A 23,571-nucleotide genomic window follows, 5' to 3' on the forward strand; every position below is an offset into this window, starting at 1 on the left:
TCCAGACCAGAGGGAGTGCTACGTCATACTGTGAAGTGTACACATACTACCAAGTCCTTTGTTAATTTTACACTATTTCGTAACTACTGAAATAACGTCACATATCCTCTCAACCCATTAAGTTTCATTCTGTTTCTTCCTTTCCTTTTGGGCGACTCTCCATTTTTTTGTCAGTAGATGTAATTTATAGTTCCTTGTGAAACGACTATCGGTTTTTCAAGCCATCCTTTTTAGGATGGCCTACAAAGCCGAAAATCGGTCCACTAGTAGCTATAAAATATATATTTTGAGGAACATCATCAGCAATGTTTATTTCCGTTTTTAATAATTTCATGATGATGTACTGACAAGTCATCTTGTAATTCACTATGATACTCTCCATCCTCTTCAATTTTTCTCATCCATATGAGGTTGGTATATGTGATCCTTGATTGACTTCATCGTTTCATACTGATATGTTTGATAGGATGCCCATCTTCCCAAAACAGAAAAAAAATTACTCATGTTTTAAACGTAGCCAATGTAAATGTTATTCCTGAATGAAAAAGCAATGAAAATGAAAGCGTTCTCTGAGCCTGAAAAATTAATTCATAGGTATTAAAACTCTCCGCTCTTTTTATTCAACCCTTCTAATATTAATCTATAGAAACTAGTAAGAAACGCGAAGATGAAAGATAATAATTAAAATAACCAAAAAAATAAGCAGCTATTTATGGCATCGACCTACTGCTTATTAGCTTTAAAAATGTAAAGTATCGCATCGTTTTTTGGAATACCTTTGTTTTTTGATGTGCGGCTATTATATCTTACCCATTAATAAACGTGTACAGGTGCAGTGTATGCAGGGAGTATTCAACGAACCTCTAACTTTCTGGAAGCTTTTCTACTACTATTGCTGTAACGGTGAGTGCGTTCATATCATTCAAGACACAAACTGGTTCATCCTGTGCGAACATGTGTAAATACAATGTCGAATTTTATTTTATACCCATTTAATAGATGTTTCACCTTGGATTGCGACGTATGTCACGGGATGTGCACTGGTGTAGTAGGTAGACATAGAAACATACGTTGTCTAGGCAAATATCGCTCACGGCTTTTATGAGTGAAGGTAGCGAGCCATTCGAATTGAGGAAAATGTTGTCTAGCAGCTTTCAGTCAAGGTTGGCAGTATTTCTGCATTGGCGAACATTCCAAAAAGTCAAAGCTAAAGTATTTCCTGAATGGACTACACTGATATTGCGAATAAACATGTACAAACGGCACATTTCCGTGTGTCCCAAACGTGCGGAATGATCTTCGACAATGTGGACACGTAAAGGCCAACTGACACGGTACACATCCACAACTCATCATCAACATAGAAAAGGATATACACTCCTGGAAATGGAAAAAAGAACACATTGACACCGGTGTGTCAGACCCACCATACTTGCTCCGGACACTGCGAGAGGGCTGTACAAGCAATGATCACACGCACGGCACAGCGGACACACCAGGAACCGCGGTGTTGGCCGTCGAATGGCGCTAGCTGCGCAGCATTTGTGCACCGCCGCCGTCAGTGTCAGCCAGTTTGCCGTGGCATACGGAGCTCCATCGCAGTCTTTAACACTGGTAGCATGCCGCGACAGCGTGGACGTGAACCGTATGTGCAGTTGACGGACTTTGAGCGAGGGCGTATAGTGGGCATGCGGGAGGCCGGGTGGACGTACCGCCGAATTGCTCAACACGTGGGGCGTGAGGTCTCCACAGTACATCGATGTTGTCGCCAGTGGTCGGCGGAAGGTGCACGTGCCCGTCGACCTGCGACCGGACCGCAGCGACGCACGGATGCACGCCAAGACCGTAGGATCCTATGCAGTGCCGTAGGGGACCGCACCGCCACTTCCCAGCAAATTAGGGACACTGTTGCTCCTGGGGTATCGGCGAGGACCATTCGCAACCGTCTCCATGAATCTGGGCTACGGTCCCGCACACCGTTAGGCCGTCTTCCGCTCACGCCCCAACATCGTGCAGCCCGCCTCCAGTGGTGTCGCGACAGGCGTGAATGGAGGGACGAATGGAGACGTGTCGTCTTCAGCGATGACAGTCGCTTCTGCCTTGGTGCCAATGATGGTCGTATGCGTGTTTGGCGCCGTGCAGGTGAGCGCCACAATCAGGACTGCATACGACCGAGGCACACAGGGCCAACACCCGGCATCATGGTGTGGGGAGCAATCTCCTACACTGGTCGTACACCACTGGTGATCGTCGAGGGGACACTGAATAGTGCACGGTACATCCAAACCGTCATCGAACCCATCGTTCTACCATTCCTAGACCGGCAAGGGAACTTGCTGTTCCAACAGGACAATGCACGTCCGCATGTATCCCGTGCCACCCAACGTGCTCTAGAAGGCGTAAGTCAACTACCCTGGCCAGCAAGATCTCCGGATCTGTCCCCCATTGAGCATGTTTGGGACTGGATGAAGCGTCGTCTCACGCGGTCTGCACGTCCAGCACGAACGCTGGTCCAACTGAGGCGCCAGGTGGAAATGGCATGGCAAGCCGTTCCACGGGACTACATCCAGCATCTCTACGATCGTCTCCATGGGAGAATAGCAGCCTGCATTGCTGCGAAAGGTGGATATACACTGTACTAGTGCCGACATTGTGCATGCTCTGTTGCCTGTGTCTATGTGCCTGTGGTTCTGTCAGTGTGATCATGTGATGTATCTGACCCCAGGAATGTGTCAATAAAGTTTCCCCTTCCTGGGACAATGAATTCACGGTGTTCTTATTTCAATTTCCAGGAGTGTATCATGGAGAGGGAACTGTGCTGCCTGTAGAGCTGAGATGCAGTCTGATTGTAAATTAGCAACTGCACACGTAATAATCACAGAGCACGTGGAGAAAATACTTTCGAGGAAGAGTCGGACGACTATTACTTCTCCCCTCACACGTCTCGTGAAATGACCACGACGAGAAAGTTCGAGAAATTAGAGCTAATACAGAGTCTTGCTGACAGTTATTCTTTCCCCCGTCGGAGGTTCGAGTCCTCCCTCGGGGATGGGTATGTGTGTTGTCCTTAGCGTAAGTTAGTTTAAGTTAGATTAAGTAGTGTGTAAATCTAGAAACCGATGACCTCAGCAGTTTGGTCCCATAGGAACTTACCACAAATTTCCAAAATTTCCAGACAATTATCCTTTCAACGCACTATTCGCAAATGGATCTGGGACGGGGAATCAGTTAGTGGTACCAGAAGTACCCTCCGCCACATTTAGTCAGTTGGTTAGTCGAGTACTGATGTTCCTTCTGAGTCGTGGGGTTGCTTCCAACAAACTTAGTGAGGGAAGGAACTGTGAAGTAGTAGTCAAAATGCCTAACTTCATAAACAGATGTCTACAAGATGGTTGCAGGTAAGGATCACATATTATTCTTACACAACTTCTGTGAGTGGTGGACAATTTCTTTCTTAAAGTTGAGTATCGGAGAAGATTATTTCATATGACACTACTGAACGAAAATATGCGAAATACGTTTACTTAATGATTTGTCTCTTCTCACGATCTTTAATGATTGGAAGTGCAAATGTGGCTGTATTGAGTTGTTTTAGGAGTTTGAGTTCTCGTGAGTAAGGACGCCAAAATTTTTTTGAAATTTCCACCCTACTTATGATTTCTCTCGATGTATTGCGTTTATCATTGCGTATTACCGTTACACGTGCAAACCTAAATACTTTGTGTCTTTCTGAAACTGAGAGTGAGTCCATTTGTAAAAAACCGCTCAATAATACTTTTAAGAACGTTATTTATCATTTCCTTTGCTGCTGTATGTGTGTTTGGGTTGGTCATCGTACTAGTGTCATCGAAACGAAACACTAGTTGTGCTTCTTGTACATTAGACGAAAGGTAATTACCATATTGTAGCAGAAACAACACTGGGCCTAAAATAGAGCCTTGTGGTAAGCTGTAAGCGATTTCTCTCCAGTCACATGAATCTCTCCCACTTACATAGGCTGAATTATTAAGTAGAACTCAATGCATTCTTTTGATGGATATGACGTTGGTTGGCTACACCATTAATTCCACAAAATCTCAGTTCACACGAAAGGCTCGATAGAGGAAGTAGGAAAGATCCAAAGAAAACAGCACTTTTCCCCACAGGTTCACTTAGTAAGCACGAAAGCGTAGTAATAGAGGTCACAGGAGGGGCGTTAAGCATCACAGTGTGGTTCACAATTGAAATGCAAAGAAAAGTTCTTGGAAAGTCAGCCGATATGTTACTTCCTTTCCAGCACACCTCATGACAAGTCCATGAAAGGGGGACGGGACAGTGTAACACAAAATACCGTCTACTACATGAGATACAGAAGTAGATGTGAATATGAGTGTAGGCTACTTTGTATATAGACTGGTGTCCGTAATGGTGTGAGTGGGTGGCGCGCGCCATTACCATGCTAGGTGTGGTGGTGCTGACCTCCCAGACTGTTTATGAGGTGCAGCGGCGTCCCCCAGAAGCTGTGGCGAGGCTGGTGCGACAGCAGGTAGAGGAAGGCCGGCGGCGGAGAGTGGGCGGCCAGCGCCCGCAGCGTGCGCTCCACGGGCTCCACGACGTGCAGGTCCGCCAGCAGCTGCGCACGGCCTGCACTCAGCCACCTCTCTCTGCAACACGTCTCACAAGCTTTAAGAATTTACCCCTCCAGTTTGGCTTCAGTTCCCCAAAACACTGTGACAGGCAGCCACAAATCACAACCACCCACGAAAAAAATTTAACTCAGCTCCAGAAGACATCACAATAGTACCGTGTAATAGCGATTGCAGTGTTAATAACGGCGTAAGTTCACGAGGAAGCGAGTCTACAAGATTCTTCACGTATGCTAAACCCAATCGAGACAACTCGTTGATGGTGGGGTCCAGCAGAGCTACCAAACTGTGGAGATTCGATTGCTACATTTCACCTGCTGTTCCAAAGTCTCCTATACATCTTCAGTGGGTGTGCGATAGGGTGACCTAGCGGCCCATTCGAGGTGCGATATGATCCCTGAGTGTTCGTTAAACCAGGAACGTACGCAGCAGGCGTGTGAAACGGCTATTATGTTTCTGGAAGAAGTGAATCCTCAAAGCATACTCGTCATGAAGATGTAGAAGAAATGGCTACGTTTCGTCACCGAGAATGCTGAAATAGAACTCGTGCTCCACGTTCACGGTAACGAGAATGGCTGCGCCTAAATCAAGGAACATGAGAAACACTCAAAACACCTGAGAACTACCCTGGCCTGAACAACGTCGTCTGCACACAGCGAATTAAACGACGCTCTCAACGTATTTCCACCTCAACGTGTTACCGCAAGCATTATCTTCGAGAAATATTTGAAGAACAAAACCCCATTGACAAAAATGGTGTCGTAACAGGTCCAACACTTCCCAAAGAGAGTAAATTTGCAGAATAAAAGATCTAATTTCTTGCTAAGTTGAAACTTTTGTCAGCAGTTGACAAGTCTACTTCAGTTTTCAGCAACAAAGTTTCGGATGTTCTTCAGGAAAATTACCTGAGTATTTCGGTACCAGAGACCAGTGGTTTCTAATAGCTCGTTACAGAGTAATAACGTAATTATTAACATCTTGGGTTGTCGGGTGTTCTGCCGGATATCAGCGTCGTACTTGCACGATATTTCGGTCACGTAGCTCGTGATCTTCATCAGGTGCGACCTGAGACAGAAGCCAATAGGCGGTTTGTCAATTGTCTTATTAGTTGACATGCTTCGTTTGTGTGCCCATGTGCTTGCGGCGACGTTTAGTACTCCTCGAAGAGAGCACAATGGTATGTTCTCATTACTGAAGTGGTCCGAGTTTAGTCTTACCAGATCGTGGAGTATTTTTTCTGCTTTGTCCGTCGTGATTTTTATGCGTTTCTGAAAATTCAGTTTTTCATCGATATGAACCCCAAGATAGCGCGTGGCTTGTGATCGTTTGGTGTTGGTGTTTTTGATTTTGACTGTTGGGTTCCTCTGCAGGAGACCTTACAGCTGAGTGTACATTGTTTTGTCTTTTGCTATCTTGAGTTTATTGTTGTTGCACCGTTGTGCGTAGTGTGCCATTGGTTCTTTCTTCTAGCTGGGTCCTACAGTTCGCAGCTATGCCCACCATTACATCATCTGCGTAAGCGACAGCTCCATCTGTCATTTCATGTCCCTGCAGTATCTGTAAAAGGGGTTCCAATGCGATGTCCTAGAAGATAGAGCCACAAATCGACTTTTAGGGACAACCTTTCGTGATACGTTTGATCACTTTCTGGCTGTCCATTTGCCAAACGACAGTTCTATCCATGCAGTAGCTTAATAGACTGTTGTAGGCCACCATAGATTGTCAAATGCACCTGCAATGTCGATCATGATTGCCATAACATATTTGGAAGGGGTTGTGTGTACTACCTCGAGAGCTCTGTTTATAGCATCATCGATTGATTTACCTGTTCGAAATCCAGAATGGTGTGATATAAGGCCGTGTAGGATTCTGTGTGCCTGTAATCGTTTACAGAGCTTTTTCTCTTGGGTCTTGACTAAGGTATTTATTAGGCAGATTGGTCTATAGCCGGCCGGGTGGCCCAGTGGTTCTAGGCGCTACAGTCTGGAATCGCGTGACCGCTATGGTCGCAGGTTCGAATCCTGCCTCGGGCATGGATGTGTGTGATGTTCTTAGGTTAGTTAGGTTTAAGTACTTCTAAGTTCTAGTGGGCTGATGACCTCAGCAATTAAGTCCCATAGTGCTCAGAGCCATTGGTCTATATGACTTTGTATGTGAGGGATCTCTGTCTAATGATTTCTTGATTATGACTGCTTAGGAGGTTTTCCATCCTAGAGGTACTCTGCCCAGCCTTAATGCATCGTTTAGCAGCGTATTTACAAATGGGGTGATCTGTGGTATTATTTTTTTCAGTACCTCTGAGTGGAAGCCGTCCGGCCCGGGTGCTTTCTTATTTTTGAGTTCTGCAATCGCTAGCCCGACTTCTTCCTGTGCAAATGGGCAGGTGATGGTATTTGTGTTGTATGCTGTATTTGTTGTGTGCGTATGACCGACTGATATTTGGTGTCGTGATCAAGATTGTCGTCTTGTAGGAGGTTATTCAGCGCTGTTTGTCTCTATCCCTTTGTCATTGTGCCGTTACTATTTTGTAGGGTTCCCCCCATATGTTTGTTTGCGTTTGAATGGCTACTTGTCTGTCCCAGAAATGCGTTCTCGTCTTTACTGGTTGTTGTTTGTATCTGTTCTTGACTTGCCTATATGCTTGTAGTCTTATTTGTCTATCCTTCTCAGCAATAGTATGTTGGTATAGCTGTCTAGTTCTTCTTGTCTCACGTTTAAGTCGAGTGAGTTCGTTGGTCCATGGTATTGACTGTCGTTTTTTGCTATGAATTGTTGGATTGAAGTGTTTTGCGCGAGTGTAATGATTTCTGTGAGCTTATGTGACCTGTAGTCTACACTACCTGCAATGTCGTCTATGTCCTTGTCTACGATTATTTGTTGTACATTCTCCCAGTTAGCTTTGCTAAATACGAGCGTTTTGGAAAGTGCTGTTATATGTCTGTGTTGTTTCCGTTCTAGGGTGAATATCATTGCATTATGGTCACTTGTGGTAATGTGTTCGTCTATTGTCCAGTTAGATATTTGTTTGTTGGCGGCGTTATTTGCGACTGTTATGTCGATGTTAGATGTATGTCCACTGTATCTACTATACGTCGATATGTGTGTGTCTACGTTCATGATGTTCAGTCTTTTCTCCTGTATTACGTCGTTGACAATTCTGCTCTGTCGCACGTTCTGTCAGACATTTATGTCGGAGCAAATGACCAGTTTTTTGCCCTTTGCGTAGTCGGCAAGCTGTTTTATTCGGCCTGCATAAGGCTGTATTGTGTGGTTGTAGTGGACTTATAGTGATGCTATTATCCATGTTCTATTGTTGTGAGTTACCTCTACAGTAGCCAAATGTTCATCGCATAGTTCTGTTATCTTATCTACGTTAACTTCCTTATTTAGGATTACCACCGCAGCTCTGCAGTCAATGTTGCTGTGACTGTGACTGCATTTCGGCTGAAGTGGAGGAGTGTACCCCGATGGATGTACGGTTCCTGCAGGCATACTATGGCTATTTTTAAGTCGACTAGTACTTTCGGGAGCTCAGCACTTGCGTGCATGCTCCTCGTGGCGTTAATTTGTAGAACGTTCATCATGGGTGCTTAACGTGGACATAGCATTTGCTACCTGTTTTTGCATAATCTTAGTATGTCCTACCATGAGCTCGCACGTGATCGGCATAGACTTCGTCAGTGTTGAACTCCTGCTCTCTCCTCGCACAGAGCTGTAGTAGGAGGTCTAGGAGGGTGTCTGGATCAGTTGGTAAGTTTTCAGACTTTGGGGGATTCTGTCTTTTTTTTCTCGGTAGGTGGAAAACAGACAGAATCACCCAAGGGATGTGATTTCCTGACGACCAGTCTCTGCGTGGCCTGAAGGATATCTTTCCTTTCTAGTCTACTTAATTTTAGGTTTAATTCTACTTTATCATGCAGTGTAGGCTTATTGCTAGGGTTGTGGTTCCTTGAGGCGGCAGACGCCGGTTGTTGCTCGAGGGCATCGTTGTGGGTGAGGGGTTGTGTGGCTGCTTTTGGTGGACTGTTGCTGGTTCTGGTATCGCTACTAGGTGGAGGTGTTGGTTGAAACGTGTGTGGTCGATTCTCCGTTGGCGGGTGCGAAGATGTGTTCTGCAGCTTGTGCAGAGGACGTTGTGGATGGTTGTGCACTACTGGTACTTCACACGGCTTATATAGCGCTCTAGATGTCACACGCGTAGATATTGTATTGGTGTCACACGGGTCAGTCTGAATTTCTCTGTTGATGAGAAAGGGTAGAGTTTGGGTTTCGATATTGACGGTATTAGTGTTTTTGACTCAGGGGATTTTTATGGACACTACGCTCCGTGAGGGGACAGGTATAGTCATCGCCAGGATCACAGTAATCGTAGCAGACAGTAGAGCACTGCATGCACGTTGCGAATCCGCGTGGGTTGCGTTCGTCTGTGTCATTCGCTATGCACGCAGACGCGCAATCACGCGACTGGCAGTTCACTCACTCGGTATCGTGTGGCGCTCACTCACCGAATGATGGGCAACAACCGCATGGCTTTGCGACGCTGGTAAGGAAACATGAGCTCTACACAGCTTCGTCACGTCGGCAAACGAACGAATGCATTTGGAATTAGAATTTCTTTTCAGTTGCTGATTTTCTGTGTTTTCTATGGAGAAAGTGTGTGCTGTATACCTGAGGTTCACCAAGTGTAATCGCAGTGTAACGAAATTTAAATTGACTGTCAAATATTGAATGTTACTGAAGGTCATTGTTTTAGCTGAAAGAATAGCTGCTGAAATAATGCCCGCTTTCCGTCAGCTGATAAAACTGCTCCGGAATTGAGACATGTTTCGAACAACACAAATTAAAGATATTTATGTTGAGGAGTATGACACCGAACTATTCAGTCCAGTTACTCATGAGTAAATCGAGCAAATGAACTAATACAACTCGGTACAGTTGATAAGATGAACTGAAAGAGAAAGGAGGCATAAGATGTAGACATGAGAAGAGATGGGTACCATTCGAATAAATTTTTGTCTGGATAATTAGTCGAATCAGTAGATTATTCAAACAAATGTATTCGCCAATAAATTACTTGTAAATTAAATGACGAATAACATATAACGCCAGCGTATTTTCTTTGTTTACTTCTTGTACAAAATTGGTATTGGTTTCCTTCGTACAATGCAGCTTCTGTTTGATAAATAACTTATTAATGGTTTGTCTAGAAATGTGACTCTGTGGCTCAGTGGCTTAAATTCCAGACTTCAAAACTAAAGCTTTACAGTCCGATTCTCATATTATCCTACGATGTCCTCTGTAACTTACTGCTTCTTTCACCTATAACAGTGACAATAATGGCAAATAAAGTAGCACCGAATTTCGTAGTTCGTGTTGAAATGTAGATCTCCCACTAATTGGTTGTATAAGTTCAGACGTGGGAGGAAGTCAAGGGCACATCACTATGCACAGTAAATTACTGCAAAGTTCAAGCCAACCTTCGAATTGAGAATGGCTTTACTTGATCAACAGTGTAACAAATGAAACATAAAAATACTTATAGGCGGACGGCCTTAGCAGTCAGAGACTTGTAACGCACTAGGCAGCCTGTCTGAGAGCCGCAATGTTGAGCAGCCAGCTGACGGCCATTCACGACCGATCAGTCTAACGCGGTGGACGTGAAATCTGTTATGCCTTTTTTCTCACAACAGAAGCTAAGCCACGTTATTCGTGCTCAATACAAAAATTATTTTTCCGTCATTTTATTTGATTTATACGATTCGGATTTTAAGTTCACCTACATACAGTAGATGTTGAATCATACTGAAAACACAGTGACTCATCTGCTTTTAAGGAATTAATTTTGCATGATAAATTCGTTTAATAATAACTTACCGATATCGAAGGATAGCTCCATAAGCGACAGTGGTGTGCCGATGCTGGATGTCATTGTCGGAAATGATGCATTTGGTTTATCAGGAAATTTAGTGCGTCCTTATGGAGGAAGGAATTTATTAAACAAGAAAAGTATCTTTAGCTACCGATTTTCTCGGACTAGACGTTTTATGGAATGACGTTTAGTACTCTGGCAAATAAATAGAGTACTTTCCATCGCCTAATAGATATTCGAGAAGAATATGATGTTGCCATAATAAAAGCATGCTCTGTTTTACAAAACTGTGGCAGAAAGCTATGGCTATAAATTTGAAGACTGTTATACGTCCTTCTAGGTACTACAAGCTCCCAAGTCATAGCGAACTTTGTTTCAGGATGCAAGCAAGGTCTGCCTAATTCGGAGGTGCACGGACACGGAAGGCAGCCACATAAGTTCTCCACGAGAGACCCGGATGACAATTAGCTGCGCAGAGCCAGCTGGCTGCGATGCAGTCCGATGTGTTGTAATGGCTGCCGCAGCTGGGAAATCACAGCTGCTCAGTGTGAGGGCTGCAATGCACCGTCACTGTTTTATTACTGCAGCAGTTTGGCCTCCACAGACAGGCTAACGCGTGCGTTGCAGGCCTATTACACCACCGGATCGTCTCCATTACACTTTCTCTGCACCTGCCAGTAAATACCCCCTCCCGCTGATAACATGTGCAAGAATTCTGCCTAAGCAGCCAACGATGAGAATGCACCTGTAAAAAACTCTTAATCTTAAACGTCTTTCTTAGATTGCTAAAATCATCGGATATGCAAGTCTCCTTGACATACACTCCTGGAAATGGAAAAAAGAACACATTGACAACGGTGTGTCAGACCCACCATACTTGCTCCGGACACTGCGAGAGGGCTGTACAAGCAATGATCACACGCACGGCACAGCGGACACACCAGGAACCGCGGTGTAGGCCGTCGAATGGCGCTAGCTGCGCAGCATTTGTGCACCGCCACCGTCAGTGTCAGCCAGTTTGCCGTGGCATACGGAGCTCCATCGCAGTCTTTAACACTGGTAGCATGCCGCGACAGCGTGGACGTGAACCGTATGTGCAGTTGACGGACTTTGAGCGAGGGCGTATAGTGGGCATGCGGGAGGCCGGGTGGACGTACCGCCGAATTGCTCAACACGTGGGGCGTGAGGTCTCCACAGTACATCGATGTTGCCGCCAGTGGTCGGCGGAAGGTGCACGTGCCCGTCGACCTGGGACCGGACCGCAGCGACGCACGGATGCACGCCAAGACCGTAGGATCCTACGCAGTGCCGTAGGGGGCCGCACCGCCACTTCCCAGCAAATTAGGGACACTGTTGCTCCTGGGGTATCGGCGAGGACCATTCGCAACCGTCTCCATGAAGCTGGGCTACGGTCCCGCACACCGTTAGGCCGTCTTCCGCTCACGCCCCAACATCGTGCAGCCCGCCTCCAGTGGTGTCGCGACAGGCGTGAATGGAGGGACGAATGGAGACGTGTCGTCTTCAGCGATGAGAGTCGCTTCTGCCTTGGTGCCAATGATGGTCGTATGCGTGTTTGGCGCCGTGCAGGTGAGCGCCACAATCAGAAATGCATACGACCGAGGCACACAGGGCCAACACCCGGCATCATGGTGGGGGGAGCGATCTCCTACACTGGCCGTACACCACTGGTGATCGTCGAGGGGACACTGAATAGTTCACGGTACATCCAAACCGTCATCGAACCCATCGTTCTACCATTCCTAGACCGGCAAGGGAACTTGCTGTTCCAACAGGACAATGCACGTCCGCATGTATCCCGTGCCACCCAACGTGCTCTAGAAGGTGTAAGTCAACTACCCTGGCCAGCAAGATCTCCGGATCTGTCCCCCATTGAGCATGTTTGGGACTGGATGAAGCGTCGTCTCACGCGGTCTGCACGCCCAGCACGAACGCTGGTCCAACTGAGGCGCCAAGTGGAAATGGCATGGCAAGCCGTTCCACAGGACTACATCCAGCATCTCTACGATCGTCTCCATGGGAGAATAGCAGCCTGCATTGCTGCGAAAGGTGGATATACACTGTACTAGTGCCGACATTGTGCATGCTCTGTTGCCTGTGTCTATGTGCCTGTGGTTCTGTCAGTGTGATCATGTGATGTATCTGACCCCAGGAATGTGTCAATAAAGTTTCCCCTTCCTGGGACAATGAATTCATGGTGTTCTTATTTCAATTTCCAGGAGTGTAATTAAGCAATTTCTTCGTGTTTGTAGTGCCACAAAATGAGTGATCCAAGTAAGACCTCAGGGGTTTTTAACTACCAACATCACCAGATGTTTAAATATGAAGTCTCCTATAATGTTTATAGAATGCTGCTGGGCGTCCAAAGTCATCCAAAATGTTCTAGGATTCACTCCGAGTAAGCTTGCCATTAAAATATGGAATATTTTTTTGATCCAACATGTGTTTATGTAGTTACGTAGACATTTGAGGTTCAAAAATTTCTGACGAGACATTGGCTTCCAGTACATAAGAGTTCGTAATATTGCAGCACACTTGCCTCTGTTGTATAGTGAAGGTATCAAGAGGCGACTGAAACACGATTCTCGCCTTACTACACCAACTGCAGTTAAAACAGTTATGTCTTACCCAGGATTTAAAAACAAATACTGTAGTTCACCTGTATGACAGGAGGCTTAAAGAAACCTACAAGGATATAATAGCCAAAGAAATGTCAAAGAAAACGGGTCACGAGTTTCGAGTGTGCTTGAACTCGCCACCGACGGTGCCCCTAAGCACTGGTGAGGGATCAGCCTCTGCAGAATCAACTCGGATGATATCCGCGCCCTCCTAGGCGCCTCTATGCAACAGACGCCGGACCCTGCAGTGCTGGGTGCGGTTGCAGTGCTTCATAATGCCATGTCTGGTGTCCTCCTGCAAGTCATCGATTCTGCACGCACTGGAGGCGACGATTAGCCATGAGACAAATCGTGGACGCCGCCACAGCATCTTCTATAAGCTAATGCCGAGAATAACTGCGTGTCTTCCTTCTGGCAGCGCAGATTAAACCCTACTACGAAACGCTTACTCAACTGTATCTGACAGAAAACAAAGGTTGCTGTGGAGCATCATCGGAACCAAACAGGCGCCGACGGAATTGCTGCACTTCACATCGAAAATGGTTCTGTGTGGAAGGAGATCCAGTGGTTTCTCCACAAGAAATCCTGTAATTCACCGCTACAGGCCGGCGACATCGTCACCAGGGGCCTAACGATGCTGTGGCTATCTTCACCACCAATTGCACTTCGGTGGAGCATCCTGTTAATCCCACCCACAACGCTATGGTTGCTGAGCAGCTTTTGGTACTCTAGGAGAGGTGTGACGCAGATGACGACATTGGACCTTTAACGGTAGAGGAGATCGAAGATCAGTGGAGCAGTCTCAATGGAAAGGAGGCTGGAAAGGCTGATGTAATCACAAAGCAGATACTCAGCGCCTGCCACCACTCGCCTGTATCGAGATCACTGGTGTCTTCAATGCCATACTAAGGACGGTGTAGTATTCCAAAGGATGGATGCATGCACAGATAGTGACTATCCACAAGCCACACAAGGATCCTCGATTATCTACTAGTTACCGCCCAAACAGCGTTTTTCATTGACTCTCTCGAGTTTTTGAATGATTGCATTTGAAGAGACTGCAAGTCCATATCCGTGAGAACAGCTCCTTCCTGGTGAACAATTTGGACCCTGGTGCAACCATTCGACAACTTACTCCAACTGATGCAGCTGAAAGAGAATCCCAGGAAGCAGTGGAATGCCGAGAATACTTCAGAGGTGCCAAAAATGGTTCAAATGGCTCTGAGCACTATGGGACTTAACATCTGTGGTCATCAATCCCCCAGAACTTAAAACTACTTAAACCTAACGAAGCTAAAGACATCACACACATCCATGACCGAGGCAGGATTCGAACCTGCGACCTCAGATGTCATGCGGTTCCAGACTGAAGCGCCTAGAACCACTCGGTCACAGCGGCCGGTTCAGAGGTGTCCTCCTCGTTGTTCCCTGAGCATTTGATTCCATGTGACACGAGGGCCCCCTCGTCAAATTATTAGTGCTATGGTCCCTGTGTCACACGTCTGGCTTCTTAGCTGCTACCTGCACGATTGTACTTTCCACGTCCATGCCTACTCAGGTGAATCATTTCGCCGCCACATCCAATTCAGTGTCTCCCTATCTCCATATCAGTGTGACCCTTGTTGTGCATCCTCTCCGCCAGCAACATGCCAAAGTTGCAGAACACCCATGTCGCGTTATATGTAGATGACAACACGCTTCTCAGCACCAGCAGATACCCACTTATTCGTCAGCGACAACTTGAAAGTGACCTCGACGACCTTGTTACCTGAACCACCATCATCATCTGGCCTACAACTCACGGAAGTCTCACATCACCACTCGCTTTACGGCCCTTGCCTGTAGGTATTCCACCTACAGAGAACAAGGAATGTCGGTTCCATGGTCGAAGAGTGTGAAACATTTGGACATCATGTTCGACTGCGCCTTACATGGCTCCTCCACAACCAAAATGTTCGCTGCTGGGCGAAAGCGCGTTTCCGCCAGCTTCACCCAGTTGAGAATCCGCAGTCAATCCTGCACCTTGATGCTGGACGCACCATCTATAGATCAATAATATGGCCACTCAGAGTATGTAGTGGTTGTCTGGTGAAATGCAACAGCATAGTATAGGACGTCTTCAATGTGTCCAGAACTGAACTCTCAAGTTGTCTCTCCACTTCCCTCCAGACTAACCGACGGAACTAGTCCATCAGCTGAAGGGCGTTCCCTACCTCCGAGAACGCTTCCGCGAGGTGTCTCGGACTTCCTTCAGCAAGAAGAAGGCTCGCTCAGCAGGCACACTCAGGCGCTGGGTAAACCAGTACTGGCTGCCCCAACTTGCTATACAGCAGGTCAGCATTGCTATAAACATTTTTGAGGAAGGGAACAGCACAAAGGACTAGAGGAACAACCTACCGGTTCACCTCCACCACACTCTGGGTAACTGTTTCGCAACATGTTCTCTTAGGAGCAGTGGCAAGCCAGTTCTCTGCAGACGAGCTCTCTGGGTAGCTGCACCGATTGATGCCACGATTATTCAATGAGAAGCTGTCCTGGAATCATCCTCCGATATGTCAACCGACGCCAGCCAGCCAACTGGGAAGCTTCCCCTCCGCTGCGACGTGGGGCAGCCATCTATGGTCTCCGACTAACTCGACACTTGGTCTCCTGGACTGGATACTTTTCATCCGATACAGTGTTTTTTTGTGCAACTAGACATTCCATTCCTCTTATATTGACTCTAGAAACTGTGCTTTAGTTTTCTGTGGCTTACAGTCTACTGGGCTTACATTTATTTTCATTTCAAAGCCAAGGATTTAACTGTGAACTGGTATTTGTATTGTGTAACAAAAGTTTATATCCATTTTAATGAACATACTTACGTGGACCTTAGTTTCTCTGCGCCAAAACTGGCAACTGCCATTTCACAACCGATCCAGTTCGATTGCACCCAGCTGTTTGTATCACGAACGAATATTCTCGAAGGCGCATTTCATTTCCAGAGGTGCTGCCTGCGTGTCTACGTGGGAAATAGTCTTTTAAGCTGACCATACCAGATGAACAGCGTAACACATACTGAAGGGTATAGTACAAACTACAAGCCCAGTTTTAAAGCATTGTGTGTACTCACAAAGCTAAATTTCTTAGACGTCACAATACACAGACACAATAAAAAATACCAGTTTTCCATACTCAGAAAACGTACAGGAACAAGCACAACCAGACATTAACAATCCATTTACCCAAAAGAAAGCCAGGGTATAATACATGCCAGATGGATTGAATAAAACTCCCTCAATGAGGACAACTAAAAAATAAGCTACAAATAATCAAACATATAGCAGTGGACACTGGATACAAAACAAACATGATAGACAAATTAAACAAAAAAATTGTAAGAAAAATGGAAAATGCACCCCAGGCACAGCAGCAAAAAGGGTACAACAAACACACAACTACAGACACAAAACATAAGCACATATTACATAAACACAAACAAGATAACTGAAAAAGAGGCAACCACAACAACAAATATATAACATACACTCACGACAACAACAAGCAGCTCACAGAATAGGCAATGTATGCAAAAAGCCAGGACTGAAAATCGGCTACAGAACAGACAACTCTATGTAAAAGAAACTGAGAGCACCTAAAACCAGCGCAGACAAACCAACATATTTGAGATCTACATATTCATGTGTCAAGACTGCAGCTCAGTTTATAGTGGACAAACAAGCAGAAATCTCGAACACCGAATGGCACTTAGGAGTAACAGCGGTCATTCCATATTTACAGATCACCTCATGGACAAGAAACACAGACCAACAGATATAAACACAGACTTAAAAAATTCGTAGATCTAACAATAGCCCCCCTCAGAAACTTATAAGCGAAGAAAATTACCACACACAAAAAGCCAAAATGGAAGGAAAAGAAGTGATGAATAAATACACAGCACTATGCAATGGAACTCTGTCCTCAGCGCTAAAGGAATTATCAGAAGACCGAGACACATAAGTCAGATTCACACACACACACACGCACACACACACACACACACACATACACACACACACACTGGGAGAGAGAGAGAAACAAACAAAAACACACACTCCCACATCTTGCTGTCACTGCGAAATTCAACATTCGTGCCCAGAACAAAAGAACAAGATGGACGAAAGAGTGAACGTCACATAAACAGTGGAAAAATGTGTACTATGAAGCTCTCCTCAAATACCCTGTAGAAGTACGAACACGTGAGCTGTACAGAAATTAACGTACACACGTTTACGTACAGACTGCTCCCTCTCCCCAATCAATATTTCACAAACCACAACCACAATCAGCATATATCTAAAAAATTTTCGAAAAATAGTACTGTACTATAAAAACGCCAGTAAAAGAGGGAAACAGAGAATCTTTGTTTACAACACAACATAATATAACGGCAGCAGTGCTGTAGAAAAAAGTATCGATAATTTCATATTATGCCTAAAATTTGAGAAATTATGCTTATTAATTGCAGATGACATAGTGAAAAGCGATATTTATACTTGTGCTGCAAATACAGAACAGACTCTTGAAGACCAATGTGTAATAATAAGGTACACACTTTTTCTTCAAGTTAATATTTCTACCAATATAATAATGTAAATACTATAATCTCAAACACTGGCAAATATCGTAAAGAATCGTTAAAAAGATAATAAATAAAATCCACTTAAGATGGTCAAATTTCTCCGAACAAGTCTGGGTAAAAAGATAAGGAAAACTGTGTTTGCTCATTGCAGGACCACGTTTTCTTATTTCGCGAGTGTATTTACTCAGGTTACAACTATTTGTAATGGAAGGTTGTAAAGGCATATTGTTCTACATTCGAAAATAGCTAACAGATAATGCCAACAGTATATTAAGAATATACAGTATATTAAGAATATACTTACATTTGACACATTCATGAGCAGCTTTACGGTTATTGGTTCGCTCCCAAAATAGAAATTTCTTATTCGATCGATCAGTTCTGCATCCATAATAGAAGAAAAAAGATGGTTAAAGTTTTTATCAAAAGCTTCCAGTGACTCCTTCGAACCCAGGCCGCCACCTGGAAGAGAAGGAAAAGTGTTGTGTTCTAGTCATCTGTAGCATAAAACCCTTAGAAGTCATTAAACAACTTACAGTTCTTGAATTAATGGTTTTCTGTCATAAGAATCGCAGTGTGTAAGTTCAGGCGCTCGCTTAGCTTCACTAGTGGTCGCCGCAGACCCCTACCCTATGATAGATTACTTATCCTTTGTTAATTGTTGTTGTTGTTGTGGTCTTCAGTCCTGAGACTGGTTTGATGCAGCTCTCCATGCTACTCTATCCTGTGCAAGCTTCTTCATCTCCCAGTATCTACTGCAACCTACATCCTTCTGAATCTGCTTAGCGTATTCATCTCTTGGTCTCCCTCTACGATTTTTACCCTCCACACTGCCCTCCAATGCTAAATTTGTGATCCCTTGATGCCTCAAAACATGTCCTACCAACCGATCCCTTCTCCTAGTCAAGTTATGCCACAAACTTCTCTTCTCCCCAATCCTATTCAATACCTCCTCATTAGTTACGTGATCTACCCACCTTATCTTCAGCATTCTTCTGTAGCACCACATTTCGAAAGCTTCTATTCTCTTCTTGTCCAAACTAGTTATCGTCCATGTTTCACTTCCATACATGGCTACACTCCATACAAATACTTTCAGAAACGACTTCCTGACACTTAAATCTATACTCGATGTTAACAAATTCCTCTTCTTGAGAAACGCTTTCCTTGCCATTGCCAGTCTACATTTTATATCCTCTCTACTTCGACCATCATCGGTTATTTTACTCCCTAAATAGCAAAACTCCTTTACTACTTTAAGTGTCTCATTTCCTAATCTAATTCCCTCAGCATCACCCGACTTAATTTGACTACATTCCATTATCCTCGCTTTGCTTTTGTTGATGTTCATCTTATATCCTCCTTTCAAGACACTGTCCATTCCGTTCAACTGCTCTTCCAAGTCCTTTGCTGTCTCTGACAGAATTACAAGGTCATCGGCGAACCTCAGAGTTTTTACTTCTTCTCCATGAATTTTAATACCTACTCCGAATTTTTCTTTTGTTTCCTTTACTGCTTGCTCAATATACAGATTGAATAACATCGGGGAGAGGCTACAACCCTGTCTTACTCCTTTCCCAACCACTGCTTCCCTTTCATGCCCCTCGACTCTTATAACTGCCATCTGGTTTCTGTACAAACTGTAAATAGCCTTTCGCTCCCTGTATTTTACCCCTGCCACCTTCAGAATTTGAAAGAGAATATTCCAGTAAACATTGTCAAAAGCTTTCTCTAAGTCTACAAATGCTAGAAACGTAGGTATGCCTTTTCTTAATCTTTCTTCTAAGATAAGTCGTAAGGTCAGTATTGCCTCACGTGTTCCAACATTTCTACGGAATCCAAACTGATCTTCCCCGAGGTCAGCTTCTACCAGTTTTTCCATTCGTCTGTAAAGAATTCGCGTTAGTATTTTGCAGCTGTGACTTATTAAACTGATAGTTCGGTAATTTTCACATTAATTTGTTAATATAGCAGACATATGCGTGACCGCTCAAACCTGAATATGCACCTAGGAGGACATGTCTAAGAGTCAAGACATCTGTCATTTTCTTCCAATTCGCGTTAATTACTACATTCACCAGGAAATGACCGGTGATAATCCTAAGTTAAAATGGCGATTCATGCCTGCGTAGGCCTGGTTTCATGTCACCACATTGCCGTTTATAATTTTTCGGATTTTTCCGCTATTTCGACGTTCATACACTCCTGGAAATTGAAATAAGAACACCGTGAATTCATTGTCCCAGGAAGCGGAAACTTTATTGACACGTTCCTGGGGTCAGATACATCACATGATCACACTGACAGAACCACAGGCACATAGACACAGGCAACAGAGCATGCACAATGTCGGCACTAGTACAGTGTATATCCACCTTTCGCAGCAATGCAGGCTGCTATTCTCCCTTGGAGATGATCGTAGAGATGCTGGATGTAGTCCTGTGGAACGGCTTGCCATGCCATTTCCACCTGGCGCCTCAGTTGGACCAGCGTTCGTGCTGGACGTGCAGACCGCGTGAGACGACGCTTCATCCAGTCCCAAACATGCTCAATGGGGGACAGATCCGGAGATCTTGCTGGCCAGGGTAGTTGACTTACACCTTCTAGAGCACGTTGGGTGGCACGGGATACATGCGGACGTGCATTGTCCTGTTGGAACAGCAAGTTCCCTTGCCGGTCTAGGAATGGTAGAACGATCGGTTCGATGACGGTTTGGATGTACCGTGCACTATTCAGTGTCCCCTCGACGATCACCAGTGGTGTACGGCCAGTGTAGGAGATCGCTCCCCACACCATGATGCCGGGTGTTGGCCCTGTGTGCCTCGGTCGTATGCAGTCCTGATTGTGGCGCTCACTGCACGGCGCCAAACACGCATACGACCATCATTGGCACCAAGGCAGAAGCGACTCTCATCGCTGAAGACGACACGTCTCCATTCGTCCCTCCATTCACGCCTGTCGCGACACCACTGGAGGCGGGCTTCACGATGTTGGGGCGTGAGCGGAAGACGGCCTAACGGTGTGCGGGACCGTAGCCCAGCTCATGGAGACGGTTGCGAATGGTCCTCGCCGATACCCCAGGAGCAACAGTGTTCCTAATTTGCTGGGAAGTGGCGGTGCGGTCCCCTACGGCACTGCGTAGGATCCTACGGTCTTGGCGTGCATCCGTGCGTCGCTGCGGTCCGGTCCCAGGTCGACGGGCACGTGCACCTTCCGCCGACCACTGGCGACAACATCGATGTACTGTGGAGACCTCACGCCCCACGTGTTGAGCAATTCGGCGGTACGTCCACCCGGCCTCCCGCATGCCCACTATACGCCCTCGCTCAAAGTCCGTCAACTGCACATACGGTTCACGTCCACGCTGTCGCGGCATGCTACCAGTGTTAAAGACTGCGATGGAGCTCCGTATGCCACGGCAAACTGGCTGACACTGACGGCGGCGGTGCACAAATGCTGCGCAGCTAGCGCCATTCGACGGCCAACACCGCGGTTCCTGGTGTGTCCGCTGTGCCGTGCGTGTGATCATTGCTTGTACAGCCCTCTCGCAGTGTCCGGAGCAAGTATGGTGGGTCTGACACACCGGTGTCAATGTGTTCTTTTTTCCATTTCCAGGAGTGTATAAACGTCTAATTATTTCTACCCATTGAAAATTGTATTTGGATGACATGGGATCGAGATGAGAAGTCAGAATATTTTTATTTATTTAATGGAAATTTTCCTATGTTTCCACATTTACACAGGTGTCTCCTCCACACGCTTGACGTTCACCTAGATTGCTTGAAGCCTTCCTTCTTTATATCATTTGTATCTAAAGAAACAGTTCATATCGACAGGCTCTGTAGATAAGAAATAGAGAAGAAGGAACGTTGTGTATGCATTTCAAAAATACCAAAATTTACGAAATATTGCATCAACTGGGAACCAAACTTGTGATTTGTGATATAATGAAAATAGGCAGGAATAACGTGACATTTGTGTTTAAATCTTGGAAAATTTTCTGAAGCAGCAAACGTTGACAATGTAAAAATGTCGGTATTCGAATCCACAATCCCAGATGTGTTCACCCCCCTGTGAAGGGCATCTGTCTTTCGTGCGAAGGTCAGTTTAGCCTACGAAATAATTGCCGAAATTTTTTCAAAAATTTTGAAACTAGCGAAAATTGGAAAACCAACTTATAACGAAACTTGAAACTAGGGTCTCTCAGGTGCAAATCACCAGGTGAGGAGCGAGGATATACCACCCATTTTAACTTCAGATAAGTGACGTATCATAGACTGGGGCGTTGGCTAAGACAAGAGTGAAAATAAGTGACGTAGGCACCAGTCTGTCTAGCAAGTGGCGTCACAAGTGCAAGGAGGACACGGTATGTGCACCTGACTGCACATTTCTACACTACTGCTACATTCTGACTTAATAGCAAAGAAATTTATGTTATAGCAGAATCAGAAACAACTCATTAACCATGTTACGTAATTTCCTCTGAAGTATAATGTCCCTATATAATGTAATATGATTGTAATATTCCGGCTCCGAGTACCAGCGATGATGTTCTACCGTAACTGAGAAGGCAATGCTCTATGCTGTGACGACAACGCTCTTTGCTGTGAAAAAAGGAGCATCTACGCTTTTTTTGTAATTGTTGGAGATACGTATGCCTACTGGACATTGCAGTTTCTTGAGGTCAGATAAGTTTGCATATAGAACTAATCTGAAGTTCTGAGGTCAACTTGTAATCAAAAATAAAAAATTTAATTTGTGAAAAAGAAGGTAAATATCGTTTACGAACTTTTATTCGGTGGTGGATCCCCGAACCTTCATAAGAACTGTTAGTGTGTTTAGCAATACAGTGCATAGTGATTTCTTCGCGAATTAACAATACTGGGCAATCTGCTACTATCATGGTCCGAATGACGCGCAATATTTCGCCGTCAGCTAGTGTCTTCAAGACGTTGCCTAAGCGACCAGTTTGTTACTCAGAAGATATCATACTGTCACTGTTGTTCAACCTTCTCATTCTGAAAGTGTTTTCCAGAAGACCCTACGGCAACTGTGAATATTTTTGCTGCCAAGAGAGACGGAGTCTTCATTGCGAGTTGTAGGAGTTGTCTCTGACTTCGCCTGGCGTTCTCTGAGAACCGGAGAAGCGGAAACCTGCGGCCCCCAACTCGTCCTGTATCTAACCCGTATTCTTCTAACAGCAGCCACGAAGAAAACATAATCATATATAGTCAAAAGTTTCTTTGACGGATTTTTATCTTAGACAGGTAATTTTTTTTAGGATGTATACGTCTAGGAAAAAGAATCAAAAGAGAGTTTAAATCCAGTACCTGTCTTATCTGTGTCAAAGTCAAAGAGCAAGTTAATTAATTAATTTTTTTTTTTCTTTTTACGACGTAGCAGTCTCAGTAGCCACTAATCCTGTTTCCATTATAAATTCCTGTTCAGAGAGAGAATTAAGTAGTACATTTAAGAAAGCGTGCTGAAGCGTAATGCCTTCGAATTTTTTATTCTGTTTTCAATATCGAGGTACTGCATGTCATGCATATTACTCGGTCGATCTGCCCCTCTTCACTGATGCAAGTTGCAACCCTCTTTCGTTAGAGGACTCCGAATTGTAGCGTGTAACATGGCGGTGGGAAACCTCAATATGTAGGTGCATCAGAAAAGCGTTCTGTAATCGAGTTTCTAAGCGGAGAAAATGAAATTGGAATACATAGAAGAATGAATGCTGTGTACAGCGATGACTGTATCGATATCAGTAATATGCGACGATGGGTTGTCTGTGGTCGTAATGAAGCAAACGGCTATGCTAAC

At 45.0% G+C, this 23,571-nt stretch overlaps 1 protein-coding gene across 1 annotated transcript in view; it reads right to left on the reverse strand.

Annotated features, from left to right (window-relative positions):
• The window catches only part of LOC126158041 (esterase E4-like), a 142,926-nt gene that overhangs the window by 18,113 nt on the left and 101,242 nt on the right, over positions 1 to 23,571 (reverse strand). Inside the window, exon 8 of the mRNA XM_049916416.1 lies at positions 4,459 to 4,643. Coding sequence (XP_049772373.1) covers positions 4,459 to 4,643 — 185 coding nt within the window. The remainder of the gene's footprint in view (positions 1 to 4,458; positions 4,644 to 23,571) is intronic.

This window comes from Schistocerca cancellata, chromosome 2 (assembly GCF_023864275.1).
Source record: "Schistocerca cancellata isolate TAMUIC-IGC-003103 chromosome 2, iqSchCanc2.1, whole genome shotgun sequence".
NCBI lineage: Eukaryota > Metazoa > Arthropoda > Insecta > Orthoptera > Acrididae > Schistocerca > Schistocerca cancellata.